Source organism: Procambarus clarkii, chromosome 46 (assembly GCF_040958095.1).
Source record: "Procambarus clarkii isolate CNS0578487 chromosome 46, FALCON_Pclarkii_2.0, whole genome shotgun sequence".
NCBI classification, from domain to species: domain Eukaryota; kingdom Metazoa; phylum Arthropoda; class Malacostraca; order Decapoda; family Cambaridae; genus Procambarus; species Procambarus clarkii.
The window spans coordinates 6824160-6844507 of NC_091195.1; the positions used below are offsets into that span (position 1 = coordinate 6824160).

The window sequence follows — 20348 nt, forward strand, 5'->3', positions numbered from 1 at the left end:
CTGTCACACCCCACCCCACCACCACACACCACTCTCTCCACACACCACTCTCCACCACTGTCACACACCACTCTCCACCACTGTCACACACCACTCTCCACCACTGTCACACACCACTCTCCACCACTGTCACACACCACTCTCCACCACTGTCACACACCACTCTCCACCACTGTCACACACCACTCTCCACCACTGTCACACACCACTCTCCACCACTGTCACACACCACTCTCCACCACTGTCACACACCACTCTCCACCACTGTCACACACCACTCTCCACCACTGTCACACACCACTCTCCACCACTGTCACACACCACTCTCCACCACTGTCACACACCACTCTCCACCACTGTCACACACCACTCTCCACCACTGTCACACACCACTCTCCACCACTGTCACACACCACTCTCCACCACTGTCACACACCACTCTCCACCACTGTCACACACCACTCTCCACCACTGTCACACACCACTCTCCACCACTGTCACACACCACTCTCCACCACTGTCACACACCACTCTCCACCACTGTCACACACCACTCTCCACCACTGTCACACACCACTCTCCACCACTGTCACACACCACTCTCCACCACTGTCACACACCACTCTCCACCACTGTCACACACCACTCTCCACCACTGTCACACACCACTCTCCACCACTGTCACACACCACTCTCCACCACTGTCACACACCACTCTCCACCACTGTCACACACCACTCTCCACCACTGTCACACACCACTCTCCACCACTGTCACACACCACTCTCCACCACTGTCACACACCACTCTCCACCACTGTCACACACCACTCTCCACCACTGTCACACACCACTCTCCACCACTGTCACACACCACTCTCCACCACTGTCACACACCACTCTCCACCACTGTCACACACCACTCTCCACCACTGTCCACACACCACTCTCCACCACTGTCACACACCACTCTCCACCACTGTCACACACCACTCTCCACCACTGTCACACACCACTCTCCACCACTGTCACACACCACTCTCCACCACTGTCACACACCACTCTCCACCACTGTCACACACCACTCTCCACCACTGTCACACACCACTCTCCACCACTGTCACACACCACTCTCCACCACTGTCACACACCACTCTCCACCACTGTCACACACCACTCTCCACCACTGTCACACACCACTCTCCACCACTGTCACACACCACTCTCCACCACTGTCACACACCACTCTCCACCACTGTCACACACCACTCTCCACCACTGTCACACACCACTCTCCACCACTGTCACACACCACTCTCCACCACTGTCACACACCACTCTCCACCACTGTCACACACCACTCTCCACCACTGTCACACACCACTCTCCACCACTGTCACACACCACTCTCCACCACTGTCACACACCACTCTCCACCACTGTCACACACCACTCTCCACCACTGTCACACACCACTCTCCACCACTGTCACACACCACTCTCCACCACTGTCACACACCACTCTCCACCACTGTCACACACCACTCTCCACCACTGTCACACACCACTCTCCACCACTGTCACACACCACTCTCCACCACTGTCACACACCACTCTCCACCACTGTCACACACCACTCTCCACCACTGTCACACACCACTCTCCACCACTGTCACACACCACTCTCCACCACTGTCACACACCACTCTCCACCACTGTCACACACCACTCTCCACCACTGTCACACACCACTCTCCACCACTGTCACACACCACTCTCCACCACTGTCACACACCACTCTCCACCACTGTCACACACCACTCTCCACCACTGTCACACACCACTCTCCACCACTGTCACACACCACTCTCCACCACTGTCACACACCACTCTCCACCACTGTCACACACCACTCTCCACCACTGTCACACACCACTCTCCACCACTGTCACACACCACTCTCCACCACTGTCACACACCACTCTCCACCACTGTCACACACCACTCTCCACCACTGTCACACACCACTCTCCACCACTGTCACACACCACTCTCCACCACTGTCACACACCACTCTCCACCACTGTCACACACCACTCTCCACCACTGTCACACACCACTCTCCACCACTGTCACACACCACTCTCCACCACTGTCACACACCACTCTCCACCACTGTCACACACCACTCTCCACCACTGTCACACACCACTCTCCACCACTGTCACACACCACTCTCCACCACTGTCACACACCACTCTCCACCACTGTCACACACCACTCTCCACCACTGTCACACACCACTCTCCACCACTGTCACACACCACTCTCCACCACTGTCACACACCACTCTCCACCACTGTCACACACCACTCTCCACCACTGTCACACACCACTCTCCACCACTGTCACACACCACTCTCCACCACTGTCACACACCACTCTCCACCACTGTCACACACCACTCTCCACCACTGTCACACACCACTCTCCACCACTGTCACACACCACTCTCCACCACTGTCACACACCACTCTCCACCACTGTCACACACCACTCTCCACCACTGTCACACACCACTCTCCACCACTGTCACACACCACTCTCCACCACTGTCACACACCACTCTCCACCACTGTCACACACCACTCTCCACCACTGTCACACACCACTCTCCACCACTGTCACACACCACTCTCCACCACTGTCACACACCACTCTCCACCACTGTCACACACCACTCTCCACCACTGTCACACACCACTCTCCACCACTGTCACACACCACTCTCCACCACTGTCACACACCACTCTCCACCACTGTCACACACCACTCTCCACCACTGTCACACACCACTCTCCACCACTGTCACACACCACTCTCCACCACTGTCACACACCACTCTCCACCACTGTCACACACCACTCTCCACCACTGTCACACACCACTCTCCACCACTGTCACACACCACTCTCCACCACTGTCACACACCACTCTCCACCACTGTCACACACCACTCTCCACCACTGTCACACACCACTCTCCACCACTGTCACACACCACTCTCCACCACTGTCACACACCACTCTCCACCACTGTCACACACCACTCTCCACCACTGTCACACACCACTCTCCACCACTGTCACACACCACTCTCCACCACTGTCACACACCACTCTCCACCACTGTCACACACCACTCTCCACCACTGTCACACACCACTCTCCACCACTGTCACACACCACTCTCCACCACTGTCACACACCACTCTCCACCACTGTCACACACCACTCTCCACCACTGTCACACACCACTCTCCACCACTGTCACACACCACTCTCCACCACTGTCACACACCACTCTCCACCACTGTCACACACCACTCTCCACCACTGTCACACACCACTCTCCACCACTGTCACACACCACTCTCCACCACTGTCACACACCACTCACCACCACTGTCACACACCACTCTCCACCACCGTCACACACCACTCTCCACCACTGTCACACACCACTCTCCACCACTGTCACACACCACTCTCCACCACTGTCACACACCACTCTCCACCACTGCCACACACCACTCTCCACCACTGCCACACACTACTCTCCACCACTGTCACACACCACTCTCCACCACTGTCACACACCACTCTCCACCACTGTCACACACCACTCTCCACCACTGTCACACACCACTCACCACCACTGTCACACACCACTCTCCACCACTGTCACACAACACTCTCCACCACTGTCACACACCACTCTCCACCACTGTCACACAGCACTCTCCACCACTGTCACACACCACTCTCCACCACTGCCACACACCACTCTCCACCACTGCCACACACCACTCTCCACCACTGTCACACTCCACTATCCACCACTGTCACACACCACTCTCCACCACTGTCACACACCACTCTCCACCACTGTCACACACCACTCTCCACCACTGTCACACACCACTCTCCACCACTGTCACACACCACTCACCACCACTGTCACACACCACTCTCCACCACTGTCACACACCACTCTCCACCACTGTCACACACCACTCTCCACCACTGTCACACACCACTCTCCACCACTGTCACACACCACTCTCCACCACTGTCACACACCACTCTCCACCACTGTCACACACCACTCTCCACCACTGTCACACACCACTCTCCACCACTGTCACACACCACTCTCCACCACTGTCACACACCACTCTCCACCACTGTCACACACCACTCTCCACCACTGTCACACACCACTCTCCACCACTGCCACACACCACTCTCCACCACTGTCACACACCACTCTCCACCACTGTCACACACCACTCTCCACCACTGTCACACACCACTCTCCACCACTGTCACACACCACTCTCCACCACTGTCACACACCACTCTCCACCACTGTCACACACCACTCTCCACCACTGTCACACACCACTCTCCACCACTGCCACACACCACTCTCCACCACTGCCACACACTACTCTCCACCACTGTCACACACCACTCTCCACCACTGTCACACACCACTCTCCACCACTGTCACACACCACTCTCCACCACTGTCACACACCACTCACCACCACTGTCACACACCACTCTCCACCACTGTCACACAACACTCTCCACCACTGTCACACACCACTCTCCACCACTGTCACACAGCACTCTCCACCACTGTCACACACCACTCTCCACCACTGCCACACACCACTCTCCACCACTGCCACACACCACTCTCCACCACTGTCACACTCCACTATCCACCACTGTCACACACCACTCTCCACCACTGTCACACACCACTCTCCACCACTGTCACACACCACTCTCCACCACTGTCACACACCACTCTCCACCACTGTCACACACCACTCACCACCACTGTCACACACCACTCTCCACCACTGTCACACACCACTCTCCACCACTGTCACACACCACTCTCCACCACTGTCACACACCACTCTCCACCACTGTCACACACCACTCTCCACCACTGTCACACACCACTCTCCACCACTGTCACACACCACTCTCCACCACTGTCACACACCACTCTCCACCACTGTCACACACCACTCTCCACCACTGTCACACACCACTCTCCACCACTGTCACACACCACTCTCCACCACTGTCACACACCACTCTCCACCACTGTCACACACCACTCTCCACCACTGTCACACACCACTCTCCACCACTGCCACACACCACTCTCCACCACTGTCACACACCACTCTCCACCACTGTCACACACCACTCTCCACCACTGTCACACACCACTCTCCACCACTGTCACACACCACTCTCCACCACTGTCACACACCACTCTCCACCACTGTCACACACCACTCTCCACCACTGTCACACACTACTCTCCACCACTGTCACACACCACTCTCCACCACTGTCACACACCACTCTCCACCACTGTCACACACCACTCTCCACCACTGTCACACACCACTCTCCACCACTGTCACACACCACTCTCCACCACTGTCACACACCACTCTCCACCACTGTCACACACAACTCTCCACCACTGTCACACACCACTCTCCACCACTGTCACACACCACTCTCCACCACTGCTACACACCACTCTCCACCACTGTCACACATAACTCTCCACCACTGTCACACACCACTCTCCACCACTGCCACACACCACTCTCCACCACTGCCACACACCACTCTCCACCACTGCCACACACCACTCTCCACCACTGCCACACACCACTCTCCACCACTGTCACACACCACTCTCCACCACTGTCACACACCACTCTCCACCACTGTCACACACCACTCTCCACCACTGCCACACACCACTCCCCACCACTGTCACACACCAGTCTCCACCACTGTCACACACCACTCTCCACCACTGTCACACACCACTCTCCACCACTGTCACACACCACTCTCCACCACTGCCACACACCACTCCCCACCACTGTCACACACCACTCTCCACCACTGCCACACACCACTCTCCACCACTGTCACACACCCCTCTCCACCACTGTCACTCACCACTCTCCACCACTGTCACACACCACTCTCCACCACTGTCACACACCACTCTCCACCACTGTCACACACCACTCTCCACCACTGTCACACACCACTCTCCACCACTGCCACACACCACTCTCCACCACTGTCACACACCACTCTCCACCACTGCCACACACCACTCTCCACCACTGTCACACACCACTCTCCACCACTGCCACACACCACTCTCCACCACTGCCACACACCACTCTCCACCACTGCCACACACCACTCTCCACCACTGTCACACACCACTCTCCACCACTGTCACACACCACTCTCCACCACTGCCACACACCACTCCCCACCACTGTCACACACCACTCTCCACCACTGTCACACACCACTCTCCACCACTGTCACACACTACTCTCCACCACTGTCACACTTTACTCTCCACCACTGTCACACACCACTCTCCACCACTGTCACACACCACTCTCCACCACTGCCACACACTACTCTCCACCACTGTCACACACCACTCTCCACCACTGTCACACACCACTGTCCACCACTGTCACACACCACTCCCCACCACTGTCACACACCACTCTCCACCACTGTCACACACCACTCTCCACCACTGTCACACACCACTCTCCACCACTGTCACACACCACTCTCCACCACTGTCACACACCACTCTCCACCACTGTCACACACCACTCTCCACCACTGTCACACACCACTCTCCACAACTGTCACACACCACTCTCCACCACTGTCACACACCACTCTCCACCACTGTCACACACCACTCTCCACCACTGTCACACACCACTCTCCACCACTGTCACACACCACTCTCCACCACTGTCACACACCATTCTCCACCACTGTCACACACCACTCTCCACCACTGTCACACACCACTCTCCACCACTGTCACACACCACTCTCCACCACTGTCACACACAACTCTCCACCACTGTCACACACCACTCTCCACCACTGTCACACACCACTCTCCACCACTGCTACACACCACTCTCCACCACTGTCACACATAACTCTCCACCACTGTCACACACCACTCTCCACCACTGCCACACACCACTCTCCACCACTGCCACACACCACTCTCCACCACTGCCACACACCACTCTCCACCACTGCCACACACCACTCTCCACCACTGTCACACACCACTCTCCACCACTGTCACACACCACTCTCCACCACTGTCACACACCACTCTCCACCACTGCCACACACCACTCCCCACCACTGTCACACACCAGTCTCCACCACTGTCACACACCACTCTCCACCACTGTCACACACCACTCTCCACCACTGTCACACACCACTCTCCACCACTGCCACACACCACTCCCCACCACTGTCACACACCACTCTCCACCACTGCCACACACCACTCTCCACCACTGTCACACACCCCTCTCCACCACTGTCACTCACCACTCTCCACCACTGTCACACACCACTCTCCACCACTGTCACACACCACTCTCCACCACTGTCACACACCACTCTCCACCACTGTCACACACCACTCTCCACCACTGCCACACACCACTCTCCACCACTGTCACACACCACTCTCCACCACTGCCACACACCACTCTCCACCACTGTCACACACCACTCTCCACCACTGCCACACACCACTCTCCACCACTGCCACACACCACTCTCCACCACTGCCACACACCACTCTCCACCACTGTCACACACCACTCTCCACCACTGTCACACACCACTCTCCACCACTGCCACACACCACTCCCCACCACTGTCACACACCACTCTCCACCACTGTCACACACCACTCTCCACCACTGTCACACACTACTCTCCACCACTGTCACACTTTACTCTCCACCACTGTCACACACCACTCTCCACCACTGTCACACACCACTCTCCACCACTGCCACACACTACTCTCCACCACTGTCACACACCACTCTCCACCACTGTCACACACCACTGTCCACCACTGTCACACACCACTCCCCACCACTGTCACACACCACTCTCCACCACTGTCACACACCACTCTCCACCACTGTCACACACCACTCTCCACCACTGTCACACACCACTCTCCACCACTGTCACACACCACTCTCCACCACTGTCACACACCACTCTCCACCACTGTCACACACCACTCTCCACAACTGTCACACACCACTCTCCACCACTGTCACACACCACTCTCCACCACTGTCACACACCACTCTCCACCACTGTCACACACCACTCTCCACCACTGTCACACACCACTCTCCACCACTGTCACACACCATTCTCCACCACTGTCACACACCACTCTCCACCACTGTCACACACCACTCTCCACCACTGTCACACACCACTCTCCACCACTGTCACACACAACTCTCCACCACTGTCACACACCACTCTCCACCACTGTCACACACCACTCTCCACCACTGTCACACACCAATCTCTACCACTGTCACACACCACTCACCACCACTGTCACACACCACTCTCCACAACTGTCACACACCACTCTCCACCACTGTCACACACCACTCTCCACCACTGTCACACACCACTCTCCACCACTGTCACACACCACTCTCCACCACTGTCACACACCACTCTCCACCACTGTCACACACCACTCTCCACCACTGTCACACACCACTCTCCACCACTGTCACACACCACTCTCCACCACTGTCACACACCACTCTCCACCACTGTCACACACCACTCTCCACCACTGTCACACACCACTCTCCACCACTGTCACACACCACTCTCCACCACTGTCACACACCACTCTCCACCACTGCCACACACCACTCTCCACCACTGTCGCACACCACTCTCCACCACTGTCACACACCACTCTCCACCACTGTCACACACCACTCTCCACCACTGTCACACACCACTCTCCACCACTGTCACACACCACTCTCCACCACTGTCACACACCACTCTCCACCACTGTCACACACCACTCCCCACCACTGTCACACACCACTCTCCACCACTGCCACACACCACTCTCCACCACTGTCACACACCACTCTCCACCACTGTCACACACCACTCTCCACCACTGTCACACACCACTCTCCACCACTGTCGCACACCACTCTCCTCCACTGTCACACACCACTCTCCACCACTGTCACACACCACTCTCCACCACTACCACACACCACTCTCCACCACTGCCACTAAACTCTCTCCACCACCGTCACACACCACTCTCCACCACTGTCACACACCACTCTCCACCACTTTCACACACTACTCTCCATCACTGTCACACACCACTCTCCACCACTGCCACACACCACTCTCCACCACTGCCACTAAACTCTCTCCACCACCGTCACACACCACTCTCCACCACTGTCACACACCACTCTCCACCACTGTCACACACCACTCTTCACCACTGTCACACACCACTCTCCACCACTGTCACACACCACTCCCCACCACTGTCACACAGCACTCCATCACTGCCACACACCACTCTCCACCACTGTCACTCTCCACCACTGCCACACACCACTCTCCACCACTGTCACTCTCCACCACTGCTACTTCCTTATTCTTCCTGCTTCTTTATTTTTCTACTTTTCATATTCTTCATCCTTCTTCTATATTTGTCCTCCTCCTTCCTTATTTCTTCCTCCTTCTTCCTTTTTTCCTCCTCCTTCCTTAGTCTTCTTCCTTCTTCATAATTCTCCCTCAATCCCTATTCTTCCTCCTTTCTTGTTTTTCCTCCTTCCATATTTTTCTTCCACCTTCCGTAATCTTCCTACTCTTACCTTAAACTTCCTTCTCGTTCCTGCCTTCCTTATTTTTCCTAATCCTTCTATGTTCTTCAACCATCAATATCCACTAACAACAACCAACAGCCACCACCAACACCTTCTCCTCCTCGATCTTCTCATTCTTCCTCCTCCTCTTTCTTCCTTGACCTTCTCCTTCCTCCTCGACCTTCTCCTTCCTCCTCGACCTTCTCCTTCCCCCTCGACCTTCTCCTTCCTCCTCGACCTTCTTCTTCCTCCTCGACCTTCTCCTCTTTCTTCCTTGACCTTCTCCTTCCCCCTCGACCTTCTCCTTCCCCCTCGACCTTCTCCTTCCTCCTCGACCTTCTCCTTCCTCCTCGACCTCCTCCTACCTCCTCCTTACTCCTCCTCCTTCCTCCTCGACCTCCTCCTCTAACTACAACAACCAACCACCATTACTATCAGTGCTCAACTGCAGGCCATTCTGGCGTGTTTGGAGGAAGTACGTGATGACGACAAAGATGTTTTTGTATTTGTCGATAGCCGAGGAGCACTTGAGTCCTTAAACAGTCGAAATCCAGTCTTCATGTCCATAGTTGAGGATTGTAAGAAAAGGATAACTAAGATACAGCTGAAAGGTCACAATGTGAAATTCATGTGGATTCCATCTCATGTTGGAATAGTGCTCAACGAGGTGGCAGATGACTTGGCCAAACATGCCACATTAAAACAACAAGTTGACATTGAATGTGAATTCACAATGAGACAAATAAGAAGCAAAATTAGAAATATTCAGTCACAGGCGGGAGTGGCGAGGAGAGGTATAATGTATGAGGGAAGCCAAACCATGCAACACTACATGTGTGTGAGTCAAAACACCCATTTCACTTATGGTAAAAGGAGAAATGCTTGGAGTGACTGTGCACATGCGGCTCAGGCTTGGGTACAAATATTACTGGGAATATGGGATAGATGTTCATGATAATGACACGAAGTGTAAACTATGTGGTATGTTAAGGTCTCACACCCTTGCCCATTATGTTCTTGATTGTCCGTTGATTAATGTATATAGAAACACTGAGATAAGGACTGTTCCTGAACAAATAGCCTGGATGTGTCACAACGGAAAGGTTGATGATATTCTGGAGAGATATAAGAATTTTGCACCAAGACTGTAATCTTTTGTTGAATTATCTGCATGTCTCCTGCAAATTGTCTATACAGTATACCTAAGTCATAAAAGTATTTGTGTGTACGTCTGATACCATACTACTTGTGTAAAGGAGGAAATGTATATGTTTATCTCTCAGAATGTTCGGTAATATGTTTATTGTTTGTGATGTGTGTCTATATATGTATGAACACGTTGTACTGAACGGGGTGAGAATAGCTTGAGCTACCTCATCCCTTTGTGTGTATTTTACCTCAATAAACTTATTTCAATTTCAATTTCAACTACTATCAATAACCATAACCATCAATAACCATCAACCTAAACAATCATCAACCACCTCAATCATCAACAACCACAACAATCAACCACCACTACTATCAACAACAACCATAAACCAACACCAACCACAACAATCAACCACCCCTACCACCAACAACAATCAAACACCACTACTGCCAAATATAATCAACCACCACTACCACAAAATACAACAATCAACCACCAATATCACGAACCTCAACAACTACCAGTACAGTCAACCACAAACGACCACAACCACCATCTACCACTGCCCTCAACCACTACTATCAACAACCACTACCATTAACCACAACTATCAACCACCAACAACCATAAACCACCACCAACAACCTCAACAATCAACCACCACTACCACCAACAATCAACCACCACTACCACCAAACAACACAATAAACCACCACCCACGCGAACTATAACCAACAATCGCCACTACATAAAGTACAACAATCAACCACTACCATCACGAACCACAACAACCACGACTGCAATTAACCCCCCAACCACACCCATCAACCACCACAACAATCAACCACCACAACAATCAACCACCACAACCATCAACCACCACAACCATTAACCACCACAACAATCAACCACCACAACCATCAACCACCACAATAATTAACCCCCACAACCATTAACCACAACAATCAACCCCCACAATAATTAACCACCACAACAATCAACCACCACAACCATCAACCACCACAATAATTAACCCCCACAACCATTAACCACAACAACAATCAACCCCCACAATAATTAACCACCACAACAATCAACCACCACAAAAATTAACCACCACAACCATCAACCACCACAACAATCAACCCCCACAACCATTAACCACCACAACAATCAACCACCACAACCATTAACCACCACAACAATCAACCACCACAACCATCAACCACCACAATAATTAACCCCCACAACCATTAACCACAACAACAATCAACCCTCACAATAATTAACCACCACAACAATCAACCACCACAACCATTAACCACCACAACAATCAACCACCACAACCATTAACCACCACAACAATCAACCACCACAACCATCAACCACCACAATAATTAACCCCCACAACCATTAACCACCACAACCATCAACCACCACAATAATTAACCACCACAACAATCAACCACCACAACCATTAACCACCACAACAATCAACCACCACAACCATCAACCACCACAACCATCACCCACCACAACAATCAACCACCACAATAATCAACCACCAAAACCATCATCCATCACAACAATCAACCACCACAACCATCAACCACCACAACAATTAACCACCACAACCATCAACAAACACTACCATCAACCACTGCAACCATCAAAACCAACCACAACTATTAACCACCACTAGAACCAACCACTACCACCAACAATAAACATCACCCACCACTGCCACCAACCACAACCACCCACCTCAGCCACCAACCACAACCACCCACCTCAGCCACCAACCACAACCCAGCAACAATTCCACCACCACTACCATGGATTCTCCATTAAGTGAAAGTAATGAATAAAATATTTTTAACCTGCCTTTTATTATGCTTCAGTTTTATTTCTAGTATATGTAAAAATATATTTTTAATATATTTCTAATTTTTTTATATATATTCCATCAATCAGGAAAACGATTATTATGCAACATTTAAGGTTGCGACACGGTCTCAAAATTGTTTAGCCAAAGTTGTGCAGTAAGTTGTGGGCACTTATTTACAACCGCACAATAACGTAGCTAATACATGAAAACAAACGTTGTCACACCTGGCTACTCTCCCCACCCACACCTGCAGAAGAAGGGCCACACCAGCATATTCTCCTCATCCAAACCTGCATCTCAGAGTAAATACTGAATTCTACAACTGGGACCACAGCGCCCACTTGCAGATGAGACGGAACAGTAAACCAACACCTGTCTCCTTCACACCTGACTACTTTCCCCACTCACACCTGCAGATGAGAGGGAAAACTGGAGCATACACCTGGTAACTCTCCACCCCACACTTGCACATGAGAGGGGACACTGATGCCTACACCTGCTACTCTCCCTCCCAACACCTGCAGATGGGAAGGAACACGGAAACCCACACCTGGCTACTCTCCCGACCTACACCTGTAGATGAGAGGAAACATGGAAGCCCACACCTGGCTACTCTCCCTCACCACACCTGCACATGAGAGGGAACACTAAAGCCCACACCTGGCTACTCTCCTGACCCACACCTGCACATGAGAGGGAACACTAAAGCCCACACCTGGCTACTCTCCCCACCCACACCTGTCTATGTCACACACTCATGCCAAAGAAAACTTATATCAAGTAAATCTAGCTTGTATTAAGCAAGACAATGTTGGGCTAAATATTGATCAGTGTTATCTTATAAGCAGTGAAGCTTGCTTAATGAATATTCTTGGTCGCTAAACGGTGCTCAAAGTTACTCAAGAAGCCTTATAAGTTCTCTAATTCATGACTTTTAATGTAAAAATATTTTTTAAACCACCGGAAGCACTGTGAATTAAACAACTGAGTTACAGATATTCACGTGTTAAAATGTCGTCAATACGTACTGGTGAGACGCGTGTTAAAGAAGTACAGGAGACTATACCCTCCTCTTGAGGGAGGACACAGCTGAGCCGCCAGGTGGCAGCACCAGTCTATGGCGCGGTCGTCATCAGTGAGGACCCGGCTGATGGTCAGGTTGAGTATCTTTCCCTCGTACGGCAGACTGCCCAGGGTGTCCGGGTCCACGTAGCCCCTGGCGACCAGGTCAATGTCTGAAGACATACACTGAGATACAGTCACTGTCGTTACTGTTATGTTCTAAGATATAACAAGAAGACATACTGAGCCATCCACTCACCTTACTGCTGGGTTTATTACCTGATGACAAGTCCGTATTTTGGACAGTATTAATAGCATCTAAACTATGTATTAATAGCTTTTAAAAGCCACGGTCAAGGTCATCTGTATCAATGGTCAAGGTCACAGTCAAGGTCATCTGTGTCAATGGTCAAGGTCATCTGTATCAATGGTCAAGGTCATCTGTATCAATGGTCAAGGTCACAGTCATGGTCATCTGTATCAATTGTCAAGGTCACAGTCATGGTCATCTGTATCAATGGTCAAGGTCATCTGTATCAATGGTCAAGGTCATCTGTATCAATGGTCAAGGTCACAGTCAAGGTCATCTGTATCAATGGTCAAGGTCATCTGTATCAATGGTCAAGGTCATCTGTATCAATGGTCAAGGTCACAGTCATGGTCATCTGTATCAATTGTCAAGGTCACAGTCAAGGTCATCTGTATCAATGGTCAAGGTCATCTGTATCATGGTCAAGGTCACAGTCATGGTCATCTTTATCAATAGTCAAGGTCTCATTAGAAGGTCAAATAAACTAAGTCAAGGTCACAGTGAAAGGTCATCTGGACCAAGTATCAAGGTCACAGGGATAGATGGGTCACCTGAATTAAGGATCAAAGTTACGGAAGGTCTAATTAACCAAGGGATCAAGGTCACAGTGAAAGGTCATCTTAAACAGGAATTAGGTCACAGTGAAAGGTCATCTTGCACAGGAATTAGGTCACAGTGAAAGGTCATCTTAAACAGGAATTAGGTCAGTGTGAAAGGTCATCTTAAACAGGAATTAGGTCACAGTGAAAGGTCATCTTGGACAGGAATTAGGTCACAGTGAAAGGTCATCTTAAACAGGAATTAGGTCACAGTGAAAGGTCATCTTAAACAGGAATTAGGTCACAGTGAAAGGTCATCTTGAACAGGAATTAGGTCACAGTGAAAGGTCATCCTGAACAGGAATTAGGTCACAGTGAAAGGTCATCTTGGACAGGAATTAGGTCACAGTGAAAGGTCATCTTGGACAGGAATTAGGTCACACTGAAAGGTCATCTTGGAGAGAAATTAGATCACAGTGAAAGGTCATTTTGAACAGGAATTAGGTCACAGTAAAAGGTCATCTTGAACAGGAATTAGGTCACAGTGAAAGGTCATCCTGAACAGGAATTAGGTCACAGTGAAAGGTCATCCTGAACAGGAATTAGGTCACAGTGAAAGGTCATCTTGAACAGGAATTGTCACAGTAAAAGGTCATCCTGAACAGGAATTAGGTCACAGTGAAAGGTCATCTTGAACAGGAATTGGGTCACAGTAAAAGGTCATCTTGGACAGAAATTAGATCACAGTGAAAGGTCATCTTGAACAGGAATTAGGTCACAGTGAAAGGTCATCTTGAACAGGAATTAAGTCACAGTAAAAGGTCATCCTGAACAGGAATTAGGTCACAGTGAATGGTCATCCTGAACAGGAATTAGGTCACAGTGAAAGGTCATCCTGAACAGGAATTAGGTCACAGTGAAAGGTCATCCTGAACAGGAATTAGGTACAGTGAAAGGTCATCCTGAACAGGAATTAGGTCACAGTGAAAGGTCATCTTGAACAGGAATTAGGTCACAGTGAAAGGTCATCTTGAACAGGAATTAAGTCACAGTAAAAGGTCATCCTGAACAGGAATTAGGTCACAGTGAATGGTCATCTTGAACAGGAATTAGGTCACAGTGAAAGGTCATCCTGAACAGGAATTAGGTCACAGTGAAAGGTCATCCTGAACAGGAATTAGGTCACAGTGAAAGGTCATCTTGAACAGGAATTAGGTCACAGTGAAAGGTCATCTTGAACAGGAATTAAGTCACAGTAAAAGGTCATCCTGAACAGGAATTAGGTCACAGTGAAAGGTCATCTTGAACAGGAATTAGGTCACAGTGAAAGGTCATCCTGAACAGGAATTAAGTCACAGTGAAAGGTCATCTTGAACAGGAATTAGGTCACAGTGAGAGGTCATCCTGAACAGGAATTAGGTCACAGTGAAAGGAGATCTGTACCACGAGTCAAAGTCAAAGTGGTAAGTCATCTGAACCAAAAGTATGGCGTCGCTAAATACTTCATGAAATTATTTATGCACAAGAATATATACAGCAGCGGAATGTTTCGAAAATTTATTATTCATAAAGTAGTCGCCCTTAATAAGTCTATATTTGTAATCAAAGTAGAAGGTTTGTCACCCTTAGGGTGACTATAATTGTAAACAATGTAAGGGGGGTTGTCTCCCTTAAGGTGACTATATTTGTAAACAATATAAGGTGTTTGTCGCTCTTAAGGTGACTATATATGTAAACCAAATCAGGTGTTTGTCGTCCATAAGATGAATATATTTGTAAACAATATAAGGTGTTTGTCTCCCTTAAGGTGATTATGTTTGTAAACAATATAAGGAATCTTTCGTCCATAAGGTTGTAAACATATATGTAAACAATGTAAATCTGAATTACTATATTAAACATGACGAATGAAGCCCTTTGCGTAATTTTGGTATTAATAAATAACCCTAAAAATTATGGTGGAAAATATGAATATTTACCAAGACGCTGCAGGTGAGGAAGGTGAGGCAGGTGACGGATGAGGACGAGCAGTTGCTGTAGTGTGAGGCGCAGGGTGAGGGTCTCGAGGGTGTGAGGCAGGAGGGGTATGGCTGCCTCAGGGAAGTGACCACGAAACTTCTCTAATTTACACTTACTGCCGGGGGCTGTCAGCCTCTCCATACATTGTTTTGGTATAACACTTGTCTCTTTGCTGTCTAAACTATAGTCAAGACATAAGGATATGGTTACCTTCATTTTTGCCAGCACTGACAGTGCAGACAGGTGCTGCTTTAGTAGGGGTGTATTGTATATTCTTAGGTAAATGTTCTTAGGTGTCACATTCTTAAGAACAAGCGGCAGGACAACCCACGAGTCAACACTCTCTATTCTCCATTCTTGTTCTGTACGCAGCTTCTCACACACGGCTTGGATGACGTGCTCACTCCCGCGGGACTCTGCTACATGCTTCAACAGCTCGTCAGGCTCATGTGTAACCATCTCGCACAGGTCAATTATGTGAGTAATGAACCTGTGCTCTACTCCCCGGGCACACAGCACCCCGGTAGTGCTGACTAAAATGTTCTCCCATCTGGGGCGCTTATTAAACTCTTGTTGCACGTCCCTAATATTAAACTTTGACCCTCTCAGGTGATCTCCCAAGGAGCGTTTTTCCTTACGTACAACATCCACTAAGAGGTCAATGATTATAGACCTTTCCCCTGACACACGGTGTGATGCTGGATCACCTCGGTCTTGCTCAGCCCTCAACAAGAGAGCGACCAGCCCCCTGCTGGCACAATACTCCTGGTACCTGGCGTGAAAATAGCCAAACACCCACACCACATTGAGGCCCCGACGGTAGCTGGTTCTTGTGAAATAGTTGGACAAGACCTCCTCCTGCGGCAGTCCCAGAGTGTTACACTTCTCCCTAATCTCCGCTTCCGTCTCCGGCCAAAGGTCGTACTCCTGCCTCTGGATCCCTCTTAAACTAATCTCTTCTAAGAACCTCAAAAGCTTTTTCACATTTTCGTCACATTTTCCTTTGGGTTCGGTCACGTGTTTGTCTGTGAGTCTGGACACTAATTTGTTGGTTATGAAGTCATGAATCTTCTCGTAGACTTGAGTGTTTGTGGTGAGGTTGTTAAATTCTTCTGGAGCCTCGACACACAGCAGCGCCAACAAGGTCAAGGTGAGTGGAGTGTTGAGGTACTCACCCAGGAACTGACTCATCTGCTCCAGCCGCTGGGTAAACCTCCCTGTGATGACACTCCTTTGGCTCTCTTCCTCCACCAGCACCTTGATGGTTCTCTCGGCGAACTCCACGCGACGTTCTGGAGTGATGCCCAAGACGAGGATGTTGCAGCGAGGTCTGGTGTGTGGGACGAGCTGTGACAGTTGTTGGTCCCACCCCGGCCGTGTGGTTATCACCAACCTCACATCCTTGCCAGGCAGGTGCAACAGCTCCTTCACCAGCCTTCCTGAATGGTCGTTGACCTCGTCGTAGCCGTCAATCAGGACTAATATATTTAAGCTCAAGATTATCTCCTTAAACAGCTGGAAGTCAGCACCAGAATCACTAAGTGTTTGAGGCAGTAACTGGCGGAGGAGATCATCGAAGGTATTAAGATGTGAGTCCCTGCACTGTACATAGAAAACGAGGTCCACAGTGCCCAGGTGACGTATGGCAGCAGGGTCCTCTACCCACTTCTCGAGGATGAGCTTGAGTAAAGTTGTCTTGCCCATACCACCTTCCCCCGTCAGGAGGACACACTCAGGGACTCTTCCGTCCTCTCGTCTCATACTCAAGATGTCTTCATAGTTTATATCCTGACCCTTGGCCGCATGGGAGGGTCTTGCCCCTATGACAGGATCTTCAAGGAGTCGCAGTCGTGTAAAAGCAAGACTTGGGTTGTAGTTAATGTTGAGGAGGAGCCAGGGTGCGGGAACAATCTGGTACAGTAGTTTATACCCGTCAGTTAGCTCCTGCTTGCTCATCTGCTTAACCTCTTCTGTGATGTGGCTTTTGAACATCTTAATCTCCTGGCGGAGCTGAGGCAAGTACGCCACATCTGAGGGATCCAGCTGCTCTCTGACCTTTGCTAGCAGATCACCGATATACTTGGTGACATCTCTGGTCACGTGGTCCACATCCTGGCTGTTTGTCCCACACCGGACGCCGGCCTCAGCCAGCATCTTGGCCAATAAGTCACTGAGCTCCGTCAGTGTTGACGTAAGATCTTGCTCTGACATTCCCACATTATCATGGGCCAACGTGTTTCGGTGTTTCTTCAGCTTGTAAATGAGGTGTTCATGTGATGGTCCCCGAGGCCCTGGAGTGGTCCACGTGGGGTCATTCATCTCAGCCAGACCACACACACGTTGCAGGAGTTTATACAACAGGGTGATGTCAAAAGTTGCCGCGTCAGAGGAAGCTTCGAGTTTATCCCTCTGTTGAGCATCGAAGACACGCCTGTACTGAGCATTGGTGTACCCCAAGTCCTGAGTGAGGTAAGTCACTACTGGGAAGGTGCCCCGGTACGACCACATAAACACACTTGCTAGCGCGTCTCGTCCTGCCTTAGTCACAGCCAGTCCATACCGCAGTCTGTTCACATCTTCCGGTTGGATAACAGGACTCGAGGCCGCCATATTGGGCCGTATGATTCTCACCTCACACAACTGTTGTCAAGTTTCACACAAGCAGTAAATGTCCCACGCTGGTTTTGTTATTATATTATGTTTAAAAACATAACATTGTTTCCCACTGTCGGAGACGGGCAGCTTGTTAGGCTTGTGTAGGCCTTCCTAAGCCAACGACAGACCTTCCTCAGGATGCATCCCTCAACAGTTGACTAATTTCCAGGTTAATATTTACTGCTAGGTGAACAGAGGTATCAGGAGGCTGAGCATCTCACACTGCCAGGGAATCAAACTCGGATCTAATCGGTGATGATCCGACTGCATTAACCATAATACAGTCACTTAATTAACCAAAAATATAAGTGATTTCCAAATAAATCAAATTTTACAAAATGTGTTCACATGTTAATGCAATATTCGGTTCCAGCTTTATTTGTTATTTTCAATTTGTTCTTTAACTAGTTAATTTCTTCTGTCTTTATACTCTTCAGAATTCTGTCATCTGGAAGAACAATTTAACGTTATTAAAACAAGATGTTAGTGTTAAACATTGGGCCAGAAATACATTTTTGAGATCACTAAAACAAATAAAATTCCAAAGTCTGCCTCCTGCATTTTGTTATATTTTATAACTTAAAACTTGTCAAAATTTTGACCTAACTCCTGTGATCATTGTGGTGTTGGCTTCTGGTTTAGGTAGAGTAATGGTGCTCATTTTCTCACACAGAAATATACGGTGTAGCATTTAGTAATGTTATTCTCTGCCTTTATCTTGCTCTTGTAAGGACCTATTTAGATTATGCAGTTCAGTTTGGTCAACATACAATATACTGGACATAATTTAACTTGAACCCATAAAGAAAAGAATGACAAAGTTGGTCTCAGGAATTAGAAA

At 49.9% G+C, this 20348-nt stretch overlaps 1 protein-coding gene across 1 annotated transcript in view; it reads right to left on the reverse strand.

Annotated features, from left to right (window-relative positions):
• The window catches only part of LOC138350504 (uncharacterized), a 193673-nt gene extending 173717 nt beyond the window's left edge, over window positions 1-19956 (reverse strand). Inside the window, exons 1-2 of the mRNA XM_069301525.1 lie at window positions 16813-19956; window positions 13951-14157 (exon numbers count right to left, since the gene is read on the reverse strand). Coding sequence (XP_069157626.1) covers window positions 13951-14157; window positions 16813-19462 — 2857 coding nt within the window. The 5' untranslated portion in view covers window positions 19463-19956. The remainder of the gene's footprint in view (window positions 1-13950; window positions 14158-16812) is intronic.
• Window positions 19957-20348: the final 392 nt, after the last annotated feature.